The sequence below is a fragment of the Phlebotomus papatasi genome, chromosome 1 (genome assembly GCF_024763615.1).
Source record: "Phlebotomus papatasi isolate M1 chromosome 1, Ppap_2.1, whole genome shotgun sequence".
Classification (NCBI taxonomy): domain Eukaryota; kingdom Metazoa; phylum Arthropoda; class Insecta; order Diptera; family Psychodidae; genus Phlebotomus; species Phlebotomus papatasi.
This window is the reverse complement of record NC_077222.1, coordinates 92,015,302-92,027,683: the sequence shown is the minus strand read 5'-3', so window position 1 is coordinate 92,027,683 and position 12,382 is coordinate 92,015,302. Positions and strand designations below refer to the sequence as shown.

At 33.0% G+C, this 12,382-nt stretch overlaps 1 protein-coding gene across 1 annotated transcript; it reads right to left on the bottom strand.

Moving 5' to 3' along the window:
• Positions 1–9,494: 9,494 nt before the first annotated feature.
• Positions 9,495–10,329, bottom strand: LOC129809487 (uncharacterized). The gene is made up of 2 exons (XM_055859334.1): positions 10,041–10,329; positions 9,495–9,958 (listed from the first exon to the last, which is right to left on the bottom strand). The coding sequence occupies exons 1-2, from the start codon at positions 10,327–10,329 to the stop codon at positions 9,495–9,497; spliced, it is 753 nt and encodes a 250-aa protein (XP_055715309.1).
• Between the last annotated feature and the right edge of the window lie 2,053 nt (positions 10,330–12,382).

Below are 12,382 nucleotides of genomic sequence, written 5' to 3'. Positions count from 1 at the left end.
TTTGTAAATTTTTAATGCTTTAGTTTTATAATTTGGTTCCTTGTGCTTAAAAACAAATTTTATACTATATTTATCGAGAAAAAAGCCATATCCAACTTGTACCGGCGAATTGTCCAACTTCTAACACTAATTCCAAATTATATCACTTTACCCTATGGGTGAAATGTAGATCAGAATGTACTCTATAATTTTGCCGTAGAACATGATCTTATCGAGTAGTAGGTGAGATTGTTAAGGATCTCACCTAATATATAAGATTTAAGCAAATCTGCGCAATATTATACGATGATTAGGGGAAAGCGTCATGACTAATTTTTTTCTGTTTCTCAATAAAAGTGGAAAGTGCCCAGTTTTTAAAACATATTGCGAAGTCACATTTATTCAGAAACATAGGATAAATTTAGTCATTATAAAGCTTGAGATCGTACGAAGCATGGGCACTTTCCCCTATTCCCAATTGTAAAAGTTATTAATGTCCTGTCCAGAGAATCTTTTTTTAACGAGAGTGTATGATGGTTTTCAATTTGTTTTCTTATGTTTTATCATGATTAATAAACTTTTGTAGACCCGTTGTTCTTGTCTGACGGAATAATGTCAAGTAGCACTAAAAACGGATATACAGTGGGACCTCGATAGAGTCAACTAATTATTTCCAGACGTCTTGACTCTATTTGATTCGTTGACTCTATCGGAGTCCTAAAAAAATTAATTAAAATGTTAAATTTTGATATATAAAGGGGTATTATTTTATGTTTGTACTAGATCGTTGATCAGGGGAATCAGTGACGCAATAGGCAAGACCGTCGGCTCTTGGGCGGATCGATTCCCCGGTTCGACTTACTGTTGTGAGTTCGAATCCCGCCCGGTGCAAAGATCTGAATGTCTAATTTAGACCATTTTCATATGTTAATAATGTAATATAATGCACCGCCTACGCCCAACAACTCCGGGAGCATGGAAGAAGCATCCACAATGCAGGAAGGCGCTCCTAGGCGAGTCTACAAACGGACTAACAGATTCATCTAACACGGGGTATGGACATTGTAAAAATGATTACCTTTGTAGTGAATATAGCTCAACACGATTAATAATAATAATTGATAAATTCAACACGATAGTAGAATATTTTTTTAAATTAATCCATAAATTCTACACCATCTGAGTTGAAGAAGATTAAGGAATGATTTTTAAGAATATTTTTATTATTAGTAAATACACTCAGTCCCGGGATTACCCACATTTTCGGGACCGAAAAAACGCGCGAAATGGAATTATGCATCAAAAAAATTGCATACCCGCAGGCGATTTCTTTTCAATGAATTTGCATAAAAATTTTAATTTTTGTTGCTTATTTTTGTTTTTGATCCAAATTTTCTTTTGAGATACTGATATTTTAATGAATTTAGACGTTTTCTTTAGAAGCGTAATTTTATGATCGTTTTTCGTGTACATCTTTTAAAGAAGTAAGGTCTTTAAAAAGTTCGAATAAATTTAGAAAAGTTTCTTCACTATACTCAAAAAATCTAACATCCTGCACGTTTTTTGTAATCCGAGTTCAATTTTTTAGTTTTTGCTATAATATTATTCACTTACAAATTAATGATGGCTCAAAATTCCTTACATTGTGATCATAGACCTAATCAAGAAATCTTAAGACAAGAGAGAAAAGACAAAAGAACTTTCAATCCGTCAAAAAGCTTAAAATCACGTAAAGAAAAATATTTTGTTGGAAAATGATTACACGGTTAATATACATACGAATTTTATCAAAAAAATTACCATGTCCTTACATAAATATTTTTTTCTTGTATTCAAAGTGTTACGTTGATACACAATAAGACTGGTTATTTCAAGAAGATCATAATAAAATCATATAATATTATTAGTTCAATAATAAAAGAAAAGTTAACTCTATCAGAGTAAATTTGGGTCCAAGTTGACACTATCGGAGTCAGTAGAGTAAAAAAATAGCTGTTGACTCTATCGGGGGTTGACTCTATCGAGGTCCCACTGTATTTGAATTTGAATTTATTTCGTCTCATTCTTGACCTTTCCCACCCCCCATGCGTCCACCGCCGTCTTAGCGTTGATTCCAAACTCCAAGACAAAACGTTGGAAATGTCCTTTCACTGGTTGTATGTTTCGGTTTTGCAATATGTTTTACATTTCATTGGGGCTAGGTCAGTCAAAAAGACAGAGCAGGATTGCCAAGCTAATCTAATCAGCTAGGAGAATGTTGGCATGGTTAGCACAGAGTGAACCTTCAAACAATGCTAATTCTCTCTTTGTTTGCAAAGAACTGACTTACCATTTCTCATCTCGTCTCATAAGCTTAATAATTATCTATCTTATGGCTAAGAAATGACGAACTAGCTCTTTGCAAATAAAGAGAAAATTTACAATGTTTGAAGGTTCACTTTGTGCGAATCAAGCCAACATTCCCCTATATGACAATTTAATTTTAACCTAATTTCATAACTTTTCATAATCACCACTGAGTGAGTGTATCGTATATGCATTGTCATATTAAAATTAGTCTGTTTTTGCTGTGAATTTGCTGGAAGTTTTAGCGGGTCACTATAAAGACCTGTAAATATTGGCATTGTCCTGATGGAACACAGCTCTCTTTCTAAAGGACAATTTTGGTCGATTCTGGTTAATGGTTTTCTTTGTTTTCTTTCAACAATTTAGTTCTTCAATGTAAAGACCCAAATAGATTCAGGTTGATCCTTGAAAATATTTAGCACGTAAAATTTGACAGGTAATTATCAAGTAAATCATTAAAAACTGAAAACTTCTAATGGAACCACCTAATCCGAAGAAATTTATGCTTTATTTAAAGTAATTTTCCAATTTTCTCTTGAAATAAACTTAGAAAAACAAACTTGTAGCGCTTTGGTAAGTATAGTAAACCAAATTGTATAAGTATATCGTGCTATATAAATATCTTTTGCTTTCATAATTCGATTATTTCTTTGTGATAGTGCTATGAAACATAACAATTTCTGTGCAAACTATGAAAGGGGTATATACTAGAAGCTAAAACCCCAAGTGAGAGTCAAAAGTTACAAATGTAAGCACATAAAGCAGATGCTGAATGTGGTGAAATGGAAAAGTTATCATGCCACTTAAATTCTCAAGCTCCCTCTATTGTGCACAAAGCTCACGTTTTCCCAATCCTTCCTCCAGAGAATCCCTTTTCCCTTTTGCAAAGATAATATTTCTGCCGTCGATATTCTCTAGAATATCGCATTAAGAGCTGCAGAAACAAAACAGTGTGAATTTGCATTGGAAGGAAAGTTTCCATTGAAGGCGCACACTCTCATTTCACCCGAAAGTATATCCCCATCAAGTGGGGAAGGGAAGTGCATCAAATGGGAACAAATTCAATTTTGTAAACTCTCCTCCATATAGCATCCATCTCTCAGTGGAAAAGTTTTCGAGGACATCAACAGTGGAAATTGCGAAATTCGATAGTTTTATCTCGCGAGAGATTTCCCAATTTTTAGTTTTTCTTCTTTTTTTTGAACAGAAATATCATCCACCAAAGCAGACTTTTTCGGTCTGTTATCGTTAGTTTCTTGTCTTCAATTTACAGAACTTTCCGTGCTTAAAGAAGCTCATTACGCGGATGTTTAAGCTTACATATCTTGAATAAACATCACATTAAAATTCCATATATTCTTATTTTATAAACTTTTCCTAGAAACTTCTTCCACAAGCTTAAGAGGACACTTAAAAATATACTCCTCAGAATCATCCAGGAGATAGTAAATTCACTATGGACTTTATGATAATGTCTTTCTCATGAATAAAACAAAATTGAGGTTTCCCATTGTTCTAGATAATTCCTGAAAAAGTTTACTTGTAGTACTAAGAGAAACCAATTTATAAAAATACTGCCTATGAAATATTTTAAAAAAAATTAATAATATTAATAATCTCTTTTATAAAACTTATTGTTATTCATGAAAAAACTCAGCTAAAACTTTGGATTCAATTTTTAACATATTTGGCAAGCTACATACGGGGGAAATCGGACTGATTGAGGTACGATTGATTTTCGGAAATCTAAAATGTTGGAAAATTATTATTAATACTCAACTCTTCGATATCCGCAGATGTTTGATAGTGGAAATGATATTAGGAATGGAGGATTTTTTGACTTTGTTGTGTGTTTGACAGCTGTCATAATGATATTGGGAGAGGCAAAGCGCCCCAGACTTTGGGAAGTGCTCGAACTCGTAACTTAGATGCTACACTGAGGGAAATGGATCTGGGAGCCGGGGTTAGAAAGAGGTGTTGAATATGCACCATGGCAATCGGGGTTTAAATTTACACCAAATAAAGCCAGAAAGAAGTGAAATTCACACCAACTGTACTTTAGAAAAATTAACCCCGCCGAGTGTTATATCTACACTGTTCATTAAATCTGGGAAAAGACTCATAAAAAAGTAATATTCATCAACCAAAAAGGCATGATCATGTCTTGTATGAATTTAGTACATTTTCATTTCATTATGATATAAAGAAAGTATAAAAAACATTTTTTTAAAGAATATAATTCGTTATAAAAGATTTAAACCCCATCGAGTGTAAAATTTACACCGCAATGAAAAAAATTTAAAAAAAACTCCAAGACGAGTGTGATAAGTACACTTAACAGTGGTTTTTGAACACTTCCTTGGGGTTGTTGAACAAAACGACGCCAATCATTTTTCGCATTCTTTATATTGGTTTTAGTCTATCCAGAGCGTTCATTTGAAAAAGTGCTATGTGACCGTGAAAGTTTTTCCTGTGATTTCATTTAAAAATTGTGATTTAGAGGACAAATTTCTACATGAAAAGGGCGGTAAGTGTATGAATTTCCTTAAAACGTGGTGAAAAAAGTGAAATATGGGCCAGAAAATGAAAAAAAAATCTTGTTTTCTGTGAAAATGTTGATGCCGTGCTACTTGTAACATTTTTGTTTGTGGTTTTTTTTGCAATTATTAAACATTATTAATTCAGTTATATGAGAAAAATGAATTGTTTGGATTAGAAAAATCTGTTATCAATTCAGTGTGTCAATAAAATTGTTTGATTTTTATTTACAGTTTTGAGGAAAAATACCCTGTTCAAAACGATTTATGTGGAAAATGATAAGACTTTTACATCTACATAAAACTATATAATGCAGAGACTGGATTAAGCATCGTCGTCGTAGATATTGATATCAATATCCTGAACCTGCTACGACTGCAGGATATACTTTACTTCTGTAAAAATCCTCATGGTATGTAATACATTTATTTTTAAATTTCGTTTCTTACTGTTTGTGCGATCCTATTTTTGTTAGAACACCTTTAAATTATTATTTACGGATGTGCTTGCAATCACGATAGATATATTTTTTACTCAAAATTGCAATGATAAACTAACATCCGATGTTACCTGCGACGATTCTCAAATAATTCTCAAATAATAATTACAAGTTTTAAACAATATGAACAATATGAACATTTTCAGAATTATAAAATTACTTCGTTAATAGTCTGATTTTCATAATATAAAACTTGAGCATGTTGTTTTATTTTAATATTATATTTTTTTTTTTTAATATTGGATATGAATTTTATTTTCCAGAATCAAAGAACATTCTAAGTCTTTATGGTTTGCGTAAGGTTTTGCTTCTGATACACTCTTCGTGACTACGGGAACTATTCTGTACTCTCCGGAATGGCAAATTCTACGCACGCCAGTCTCAAACGACTTCGACAGGATCTTGCAGCAGAGACTAAAAAGACAACTAACCCCCTATAAATCATCTGGGAAACAAGTAAGGTTCTAAATTGTTTTCTTTGTGTAAGTTTAGAACACACAACATCCGTTTAAATTAAATATTCAAAATTACAATTTTTCATTATATATTTAGAAAATGTAAGAGAAACCATATAAAGATATAATTTTTTTAAAAGTGCACAAGAAAATAGTGGTCACTCAAATTTGGTTGTTGAGAAGGTATTTAAAATTTCACAATACAAATTCAAAGTTTTTTTCATGATTATTGCTAAATACTTTAATTCTTGTATATGATTGTATAATGATTGCTTGAAAACGAGATTTATAATCAAAATAATTCGACTAAAAGAAATGTCACTTTGTTATAAATTTAATATTATGTTTCGTGAAAGGTCTTTGTACAACCCCTGAAGAATTAATTTCCTACAGAACATAGTTTCTTAAAATACTTGGAAAAATATTACTTATTTAAAAACCCTTAAGTTTTCGAAGCAAACAAGGAGATCCGTAAAAAAAGGTAATTCGTTCTCATGAAAGAAAATAAGATGTGAAAAGGATTTCCAAAAAAAAATGTTAAAACATAAGTTTATTAAGGAAATGAATCATTAGATGTATTTATGTATTACTAATGTACTGATGTTATGTTACAAAAAAATTATAACAAATAAATAAAAAAAAATATTTAAACTAATTTGAATTTTTTATTGGGATGAATGAATGTAACTTCAAAGAAAAAGGGGTAATATATGCATTTGATGAGGTTTGAATATTTTAAATACTATTAGTGTGAAAATAACCCTCAAAAGGGGTTTCAAATAATTTTGCAGCGTCGGTGTGAAATCCACACCCGATGGGGTTTGATTTTTCTACTTAATCTTTTTAACCCCCGCCTATTACCAAATTTACTACTGGAGAGGTTTGGTTGATTCGGGGTTAGAATTTGGTGTGAAAAATAACCCCCGATTTGTGCATATTTCACACCCGTATTTCTCTCAGTGTATACGTCCAAATTACTTTCGCATCATTTACTATTTACCGGTTCTCACCTCATATAAATCGATTAATAAATCACTCAAAAGATCCCTCACGATAGTTCTAATGGCTCCGACACACCTTTTAGATCAGGAAAATTTCATGAAGTCGAAATTCGAATCCCTTTCTTTCTCACGAACTTTGCATATGTCTATCTCATTCTTTCACACTGTTCTTCTTCTTTCAAACATCATAACAAATTCAATTTAGCTCAATCGAATTTGGAGTCTAAAAGAATGAGATAGTCATATGCCAAGCATGTAAGAACGAAAGGGATGCGAAGTTTGATTAGTGATATTCATAAGAGTAGTAAAATTGATTTTCGGACAAAAAAATACTTATCGGTTCATAACCGGTTCATTACCGGTTCACAACCGATTTGAACCGGTGATTGAATTTTGAGAGATTTATAAATCACTTAAATTATTTTCCAAAAAACAAATCAGGGGTTATTTAATTGGATTTCTTATAAAAAATGGTTGTCGGTTATGAATCGGTTCATTATCGGTTAAGTTTTGTCGGAAATTCCAAGACCTTTCCAACGAGCTCATATATGACTCCATTCGATTGATATATGCACTCTCTAGAGACTTTTTATCCTTTGATCTTGAAAAAACCATTTTTAGGAATTCAATGATATTTTGGTTTGGTAACGGTTTGGCTTAGAGCTGGCGACAGCCGGGTTCACAGACAGATAGACGGACAAACAGCATGAAAAGTGATCTCCCGTGGGTGGAAGGTGAACATTTTGAGGAATAAAAAAATCGAGATATTATACTGCTCTCTCCATGGAGTTCGAGCAATAATAAATAAAATAAAATAACAAATCTTTTCTAACAGAAGCTTAAATATAATTCATCAGTGTTTCGGAAATGAGTCGGTCTTGAAAAACAGTTCGCAAATAAATTCTAAAAAAAAAAAATCAAAAATAATTTGCCAACAGTGTCAGAATTGATATAACGCATGGATCTGTATAAAAAAAAGCGCCATTAATACCCTTGAAAAAATGGGTTAAATTTTCCAACAAATACAAAGCCTAGAATGAAGATAATCATGCAAAAGTCCCTTTTTCGTATTCAATTAAAGCTGTTGAACATTTTTTTAATAGGAAGCTCTATTTGTGGAACCATCCGAAAGCTTTGAAACAGTGGTATACAACAATAATTTTTTTTAATTATTTCGACGTTGATAGCAATTTATTTTTAAATTATTCTAGAGTTACATATTTGAGGAATTTTTTTATATAAATTTTCATGAGTAAGGTAAAATGAGGTAATTTGGAACCATTTACAATTTGGGACATTTGAGATTTTCTCACTGTTTTAGAGATTCAAAAGGATTAGAAGCTGTATATTTTCTTCTTAATCTGAAACCATGAGAAAATCTCAAATGTCCTAAATTGTAAATGGTTCTAAATTACCTCATTTTACCCTTACAGGTCCTCAAATATGAGTTGCTTTTGTTAAGTGAATGAAGTGAAACTACCCAAAAATAATAGTTTATTCAAAGCACAGGCCTCCGTTGGCCACATATTTTTGGCATCTCTCTGGCAACACATGGATACCATACCGATAAAAGGAGCCGTCCTTGTACCGAAACTATATTTATTATTAACCGTCTTTTCGGCTTCTCTGACATTAGCCAAGTGCAATTTTTGTTGGTAACACACCATTGATCAGAATAAGTGATAATCGGAAAGAGTCAGATCCAGAGAAAACAGCGGGAGCTATAGCACATCCCAACTCAGCGTTTTGATGGCCTGGATTATAGAAATGCAATAATGCCCTGGAGCGTTGTTAAGTTACAAGCTCACTCGACCATGACTCTTGAACAATTTCAATCTTTTTTTTCACGTAATTTATTTATATTTAATCTGTTCTTTAGTAGCAATATTAGTTTCCCTTAGGGCCTTGACAGACCTAAGGATTATCCGAGAGACGGCTTAGCGTAATTATATTAGAAATAATGGTTAAACTACATTTCCATCATTTTCCACTAAGTCGTCTCTCGGCTTAAGTCGTAAGTGTGTCTAGGGCATTAGTTTCAGAACCTAGTATTTTACAATTCCCCTAATTCCCATAATTCCCCTTTGATCCCACAAAACGTAAAGAATTTTCTTTTTTCTTAAGAAATTTGATTGTGTTGTAGATTTTGACGCTTTTCCAGGTGAAAACTATAACGCTTCATACTCGAATGATAACCATTTCTCATCGCATGTACCGATTCTAAGCTTGAAATTCATTCTGTCATAGCGAAAAAGCAAAATGTCGGAAACGATTATTCGAATTTTGTCTGTTTTTCAGATGAATCATGCAACACTGATTTTCTTACATTTTATTTTTCTTTCTGCATGTAAACGCTTGAAAATACCTTGGTGGAATCATATTGACTGCCCCTGAAAGGTAACCGTATCATTTTTATCTAGTACCGCTTGCAGATCGGCTCTATCATTTGTTTTTTGGTCCTTTTGTCCCGTGCGTTGAAATCTCCATTTCTGAAACACTTAAACCGATTTTTACAGGTTGTTTCTAATGGATCGTCCATGCATGATCGTTCTAGCTCTCTTTAACCAAATGACATTCTTTACTTGATTTTTTCTTCTGATTTTTGCGAGGAGTACTAAAGTAGCAATAAAAGAATTTTCAAGATAAATAGACGATAAATGCGAGATATCATCTTTATTATCTCATTAGAGCTCCAATTTGACTTAAAATCTTCCATGTAAGTCCAAAAATAGACCCAAAAAGTTCAAGCATAACAACTCCATTGACTCGAGGAGTAGGATCCTCTTGAATTTTAGCATTTCTGGCCGCTCCTAGGCCACTGAAGGATTTTAAGACTCTGTTCAGGGTTTCCCATGAGCTTTCTTTTGCCGGAAGGTATGTCAGCCTCTGCGTTTCCATGACATCTCCGGATTCCTCATCCTCAAGATCCAACCCACCGGAATCTTCTGATGTATCTGGTGCAGGAGGATTGAAGGTGTCTGTCAGTGATCTCCAAGCAGACACCAAATTCGGCAGAATGTTCGTGGTAAGAAACACAAGTTTCCTCTCCCGCCAATCTTCATGCCACTTCAGACCATCTGCCACAAGTCTCTCAAAGGGATTCCTATCATCCTGCAAAGGTCCTTTAGTGACTTCCTCAGCTGAAAGTGGGAACAAAAAGTGACTTCTGCAATTCTTCACTGGGAGAGTCTTCATTTCGAATGGAATTTTAGAAAGAATTACCATCAATTTTTCTCTCTGTGGATTCCCGCGCATTGTTCCTTCTCTCCTGTAGTGATGATAAATGGAGTTTTGGGATGAGTTGAGGACTTTTTGCTGGAGAACCACTTTCAGTAACATCGCCAATTCCATCCTGAAGGGCGCCAATAAAGTTCCCCAACAGACGTCCATACAATTGAAATTTCTGCCTCATTCCATTTGTGTTCTGGGGAGAAATGAGCTCAACTTCTGCCTCTGTGGAATTCTTTTGTCCATCTTCCAGCTGCAATGAAAATTTATGAGGTTGTTGCATCTAGAATTTTACTAAAATTTAGGGTTACTTTGAAGTACAATATCTCAAGCTGCAATTTGGATAATTTTCAGAATTTAACATTAGGTTCCAAATATCGTAAAAAGCTTATTTAGGGTAACGTGTGGTATTTCGGGACAAGGTGCTTTTCGGGACATAATACGGATATTTCTGGATACATCAAAAACCTATAAATATTTGTTTTCTTATTATTTTAAACAGTGCTGAGTTTTTTGATTTAAGCCACTTTACAAGTGAAATTTAAACAATATTTTTATGAAAGAGTGAAGTTTAGACCTTCTACTTAAAGGTAAATAGTCAGGCTCAGTTACATTTATTTGCTTAAAATCTATTTTTATCTGTCCCGAAATAGGGTAATTGTCCTAATTCAAAACCATTTCCAGACGCTTTAACTTTGACAGAAGATTCAACACATTAAGTTCATATTTTTTCTGAAAAGAATTATATAAATTTGCTCCTTGACTTTTCTAGAATGCCAGTGTTTAGTGAAAATTCTTTAGATATAATTTGAAAACTTCTTAAATACAAGAAAAATACGCGAGCGGTAAATGCTTCTATTGGAAACATATTAATCCAAATGGAGATAAGGGAATGTTTCTAATTGGAGACAAAGAGTGTAGGGGAAACCACGACGAAAGGCTTCCAAAATTCAATTCAATTCAATTCAATGTATTTCTCCTCCTTGTTGAGTTGCTCTTGAATGCAGGATTTGTTCTTATTCTTGGTTTTTTTCCTTTCCCATCTAAAACAATAAGAAAATCCTATTTCCTATTGAAGCATTTACAAACACTTCAGAAAAACCCTTTTTGTTCACGAAATAGATAATTATTTCATTTGAAAACTTGACGTCCGTTAACAATAAAAATTAGCACTTAATTTAACTAAAATTAGCCAGAAATATGACATAAATGTTAAACAAAACGAATAAACAACAATCACCTCATTGTGTTTTTCATTGGAAAACATGGTCAATCGATGAAAAATTCAATGGTGAAAAGGTACACTTTTAATTTTTCTGAGAAATTAACAAATTAAACTTTGTGAATATGAATGGATTTTCGCTTTATTTGGAGCAAAATTAACTAAATAATGAAACTGTGGTATAGAAAATATATAAATATAATAATTTAGTACAATATTTATCATGAAAACAATGATGTTTCCATATGGAGTAGCGAAAAATTTCCATTTCGAGCAGGTTTTGAATTAGCTTAATTTACCCTACCCAATTGTCCCGAAATACATCATTCTTACTTCTTTACATTTTTTGCTATTTTGAATAGCATTTTTCGGTAAGAATCTTATTCTGAATAGAATAAGGAACATAAATATTTGTATCAACAAAGAAAAAACATAATTTGAGAAGTCATTAGGCTGTTTGAAATTTGAAAGTGCTAAAAAGTGTCCCGAAATACCACATGTTACCCTAAATGAGGGTATTTTGAAAATCACCTCAAAATTAGTCTCGAAAAGTCTCCCTTGTGGTTCGTCACTCAGATAAAATATCCCTCTCGTCTGCTATAATGTCTTCAAGGGTGTCTTAACTAAAATAAAAAGTCTTGCGGGTTCCAAACATAAACTTTCAAGGAACATAAAATGAGGGGATTTTAATTGGAAAATTCCAATTCAAGAATTCAAGGTCTAACAAAAGATTTCAAATAATTTGAAATAATTTGAACACTGTGTGACAAGATCGAAACGTTTCGAAATAAAATAGAAAACTGCCAGAAGTTCTATTTTAGTCAGGACACATTTGGAGAAATTACAACAGAGAAAGAGAAAATTCACCTGAGAGACAAACCTGAGAGAGAGGGAAGATTACCCGAGACTCCTCGGTGCATAGTACAGTGAAGTGCATTTCAAAAAAGAACAACGTTTAGAAGAAACATCAAGGCCTATTTTGCCCGGCAATTTCGAAATGCACTCCTCTGTGTTATGCGTGTTATGCACCAGTGAGTTTTGGAATATTACCACAATGATTTTTACCTGACTTATCCCTTTTACCTCATTTATAAACCTCCCAAGTGTGCCTCGG

Excerpts from the sequence above, each read along its gene's own strand:
- LOC129809487 (XM_055859334.1), bottom strand. The coding sequence starts at position 10,329 with ATGCAACAACCTCATAAATTTTCATTGCAGCTGGAAGATGGACAAAAG. Across the intron at positions 9,959-10,040 it reads CACAGAGAGAAAAATTGATG|CTGAGGAAGTCACTAAAGGA; the intron begins GTAATTCTTTCT and ends TCCCACTTTCAG.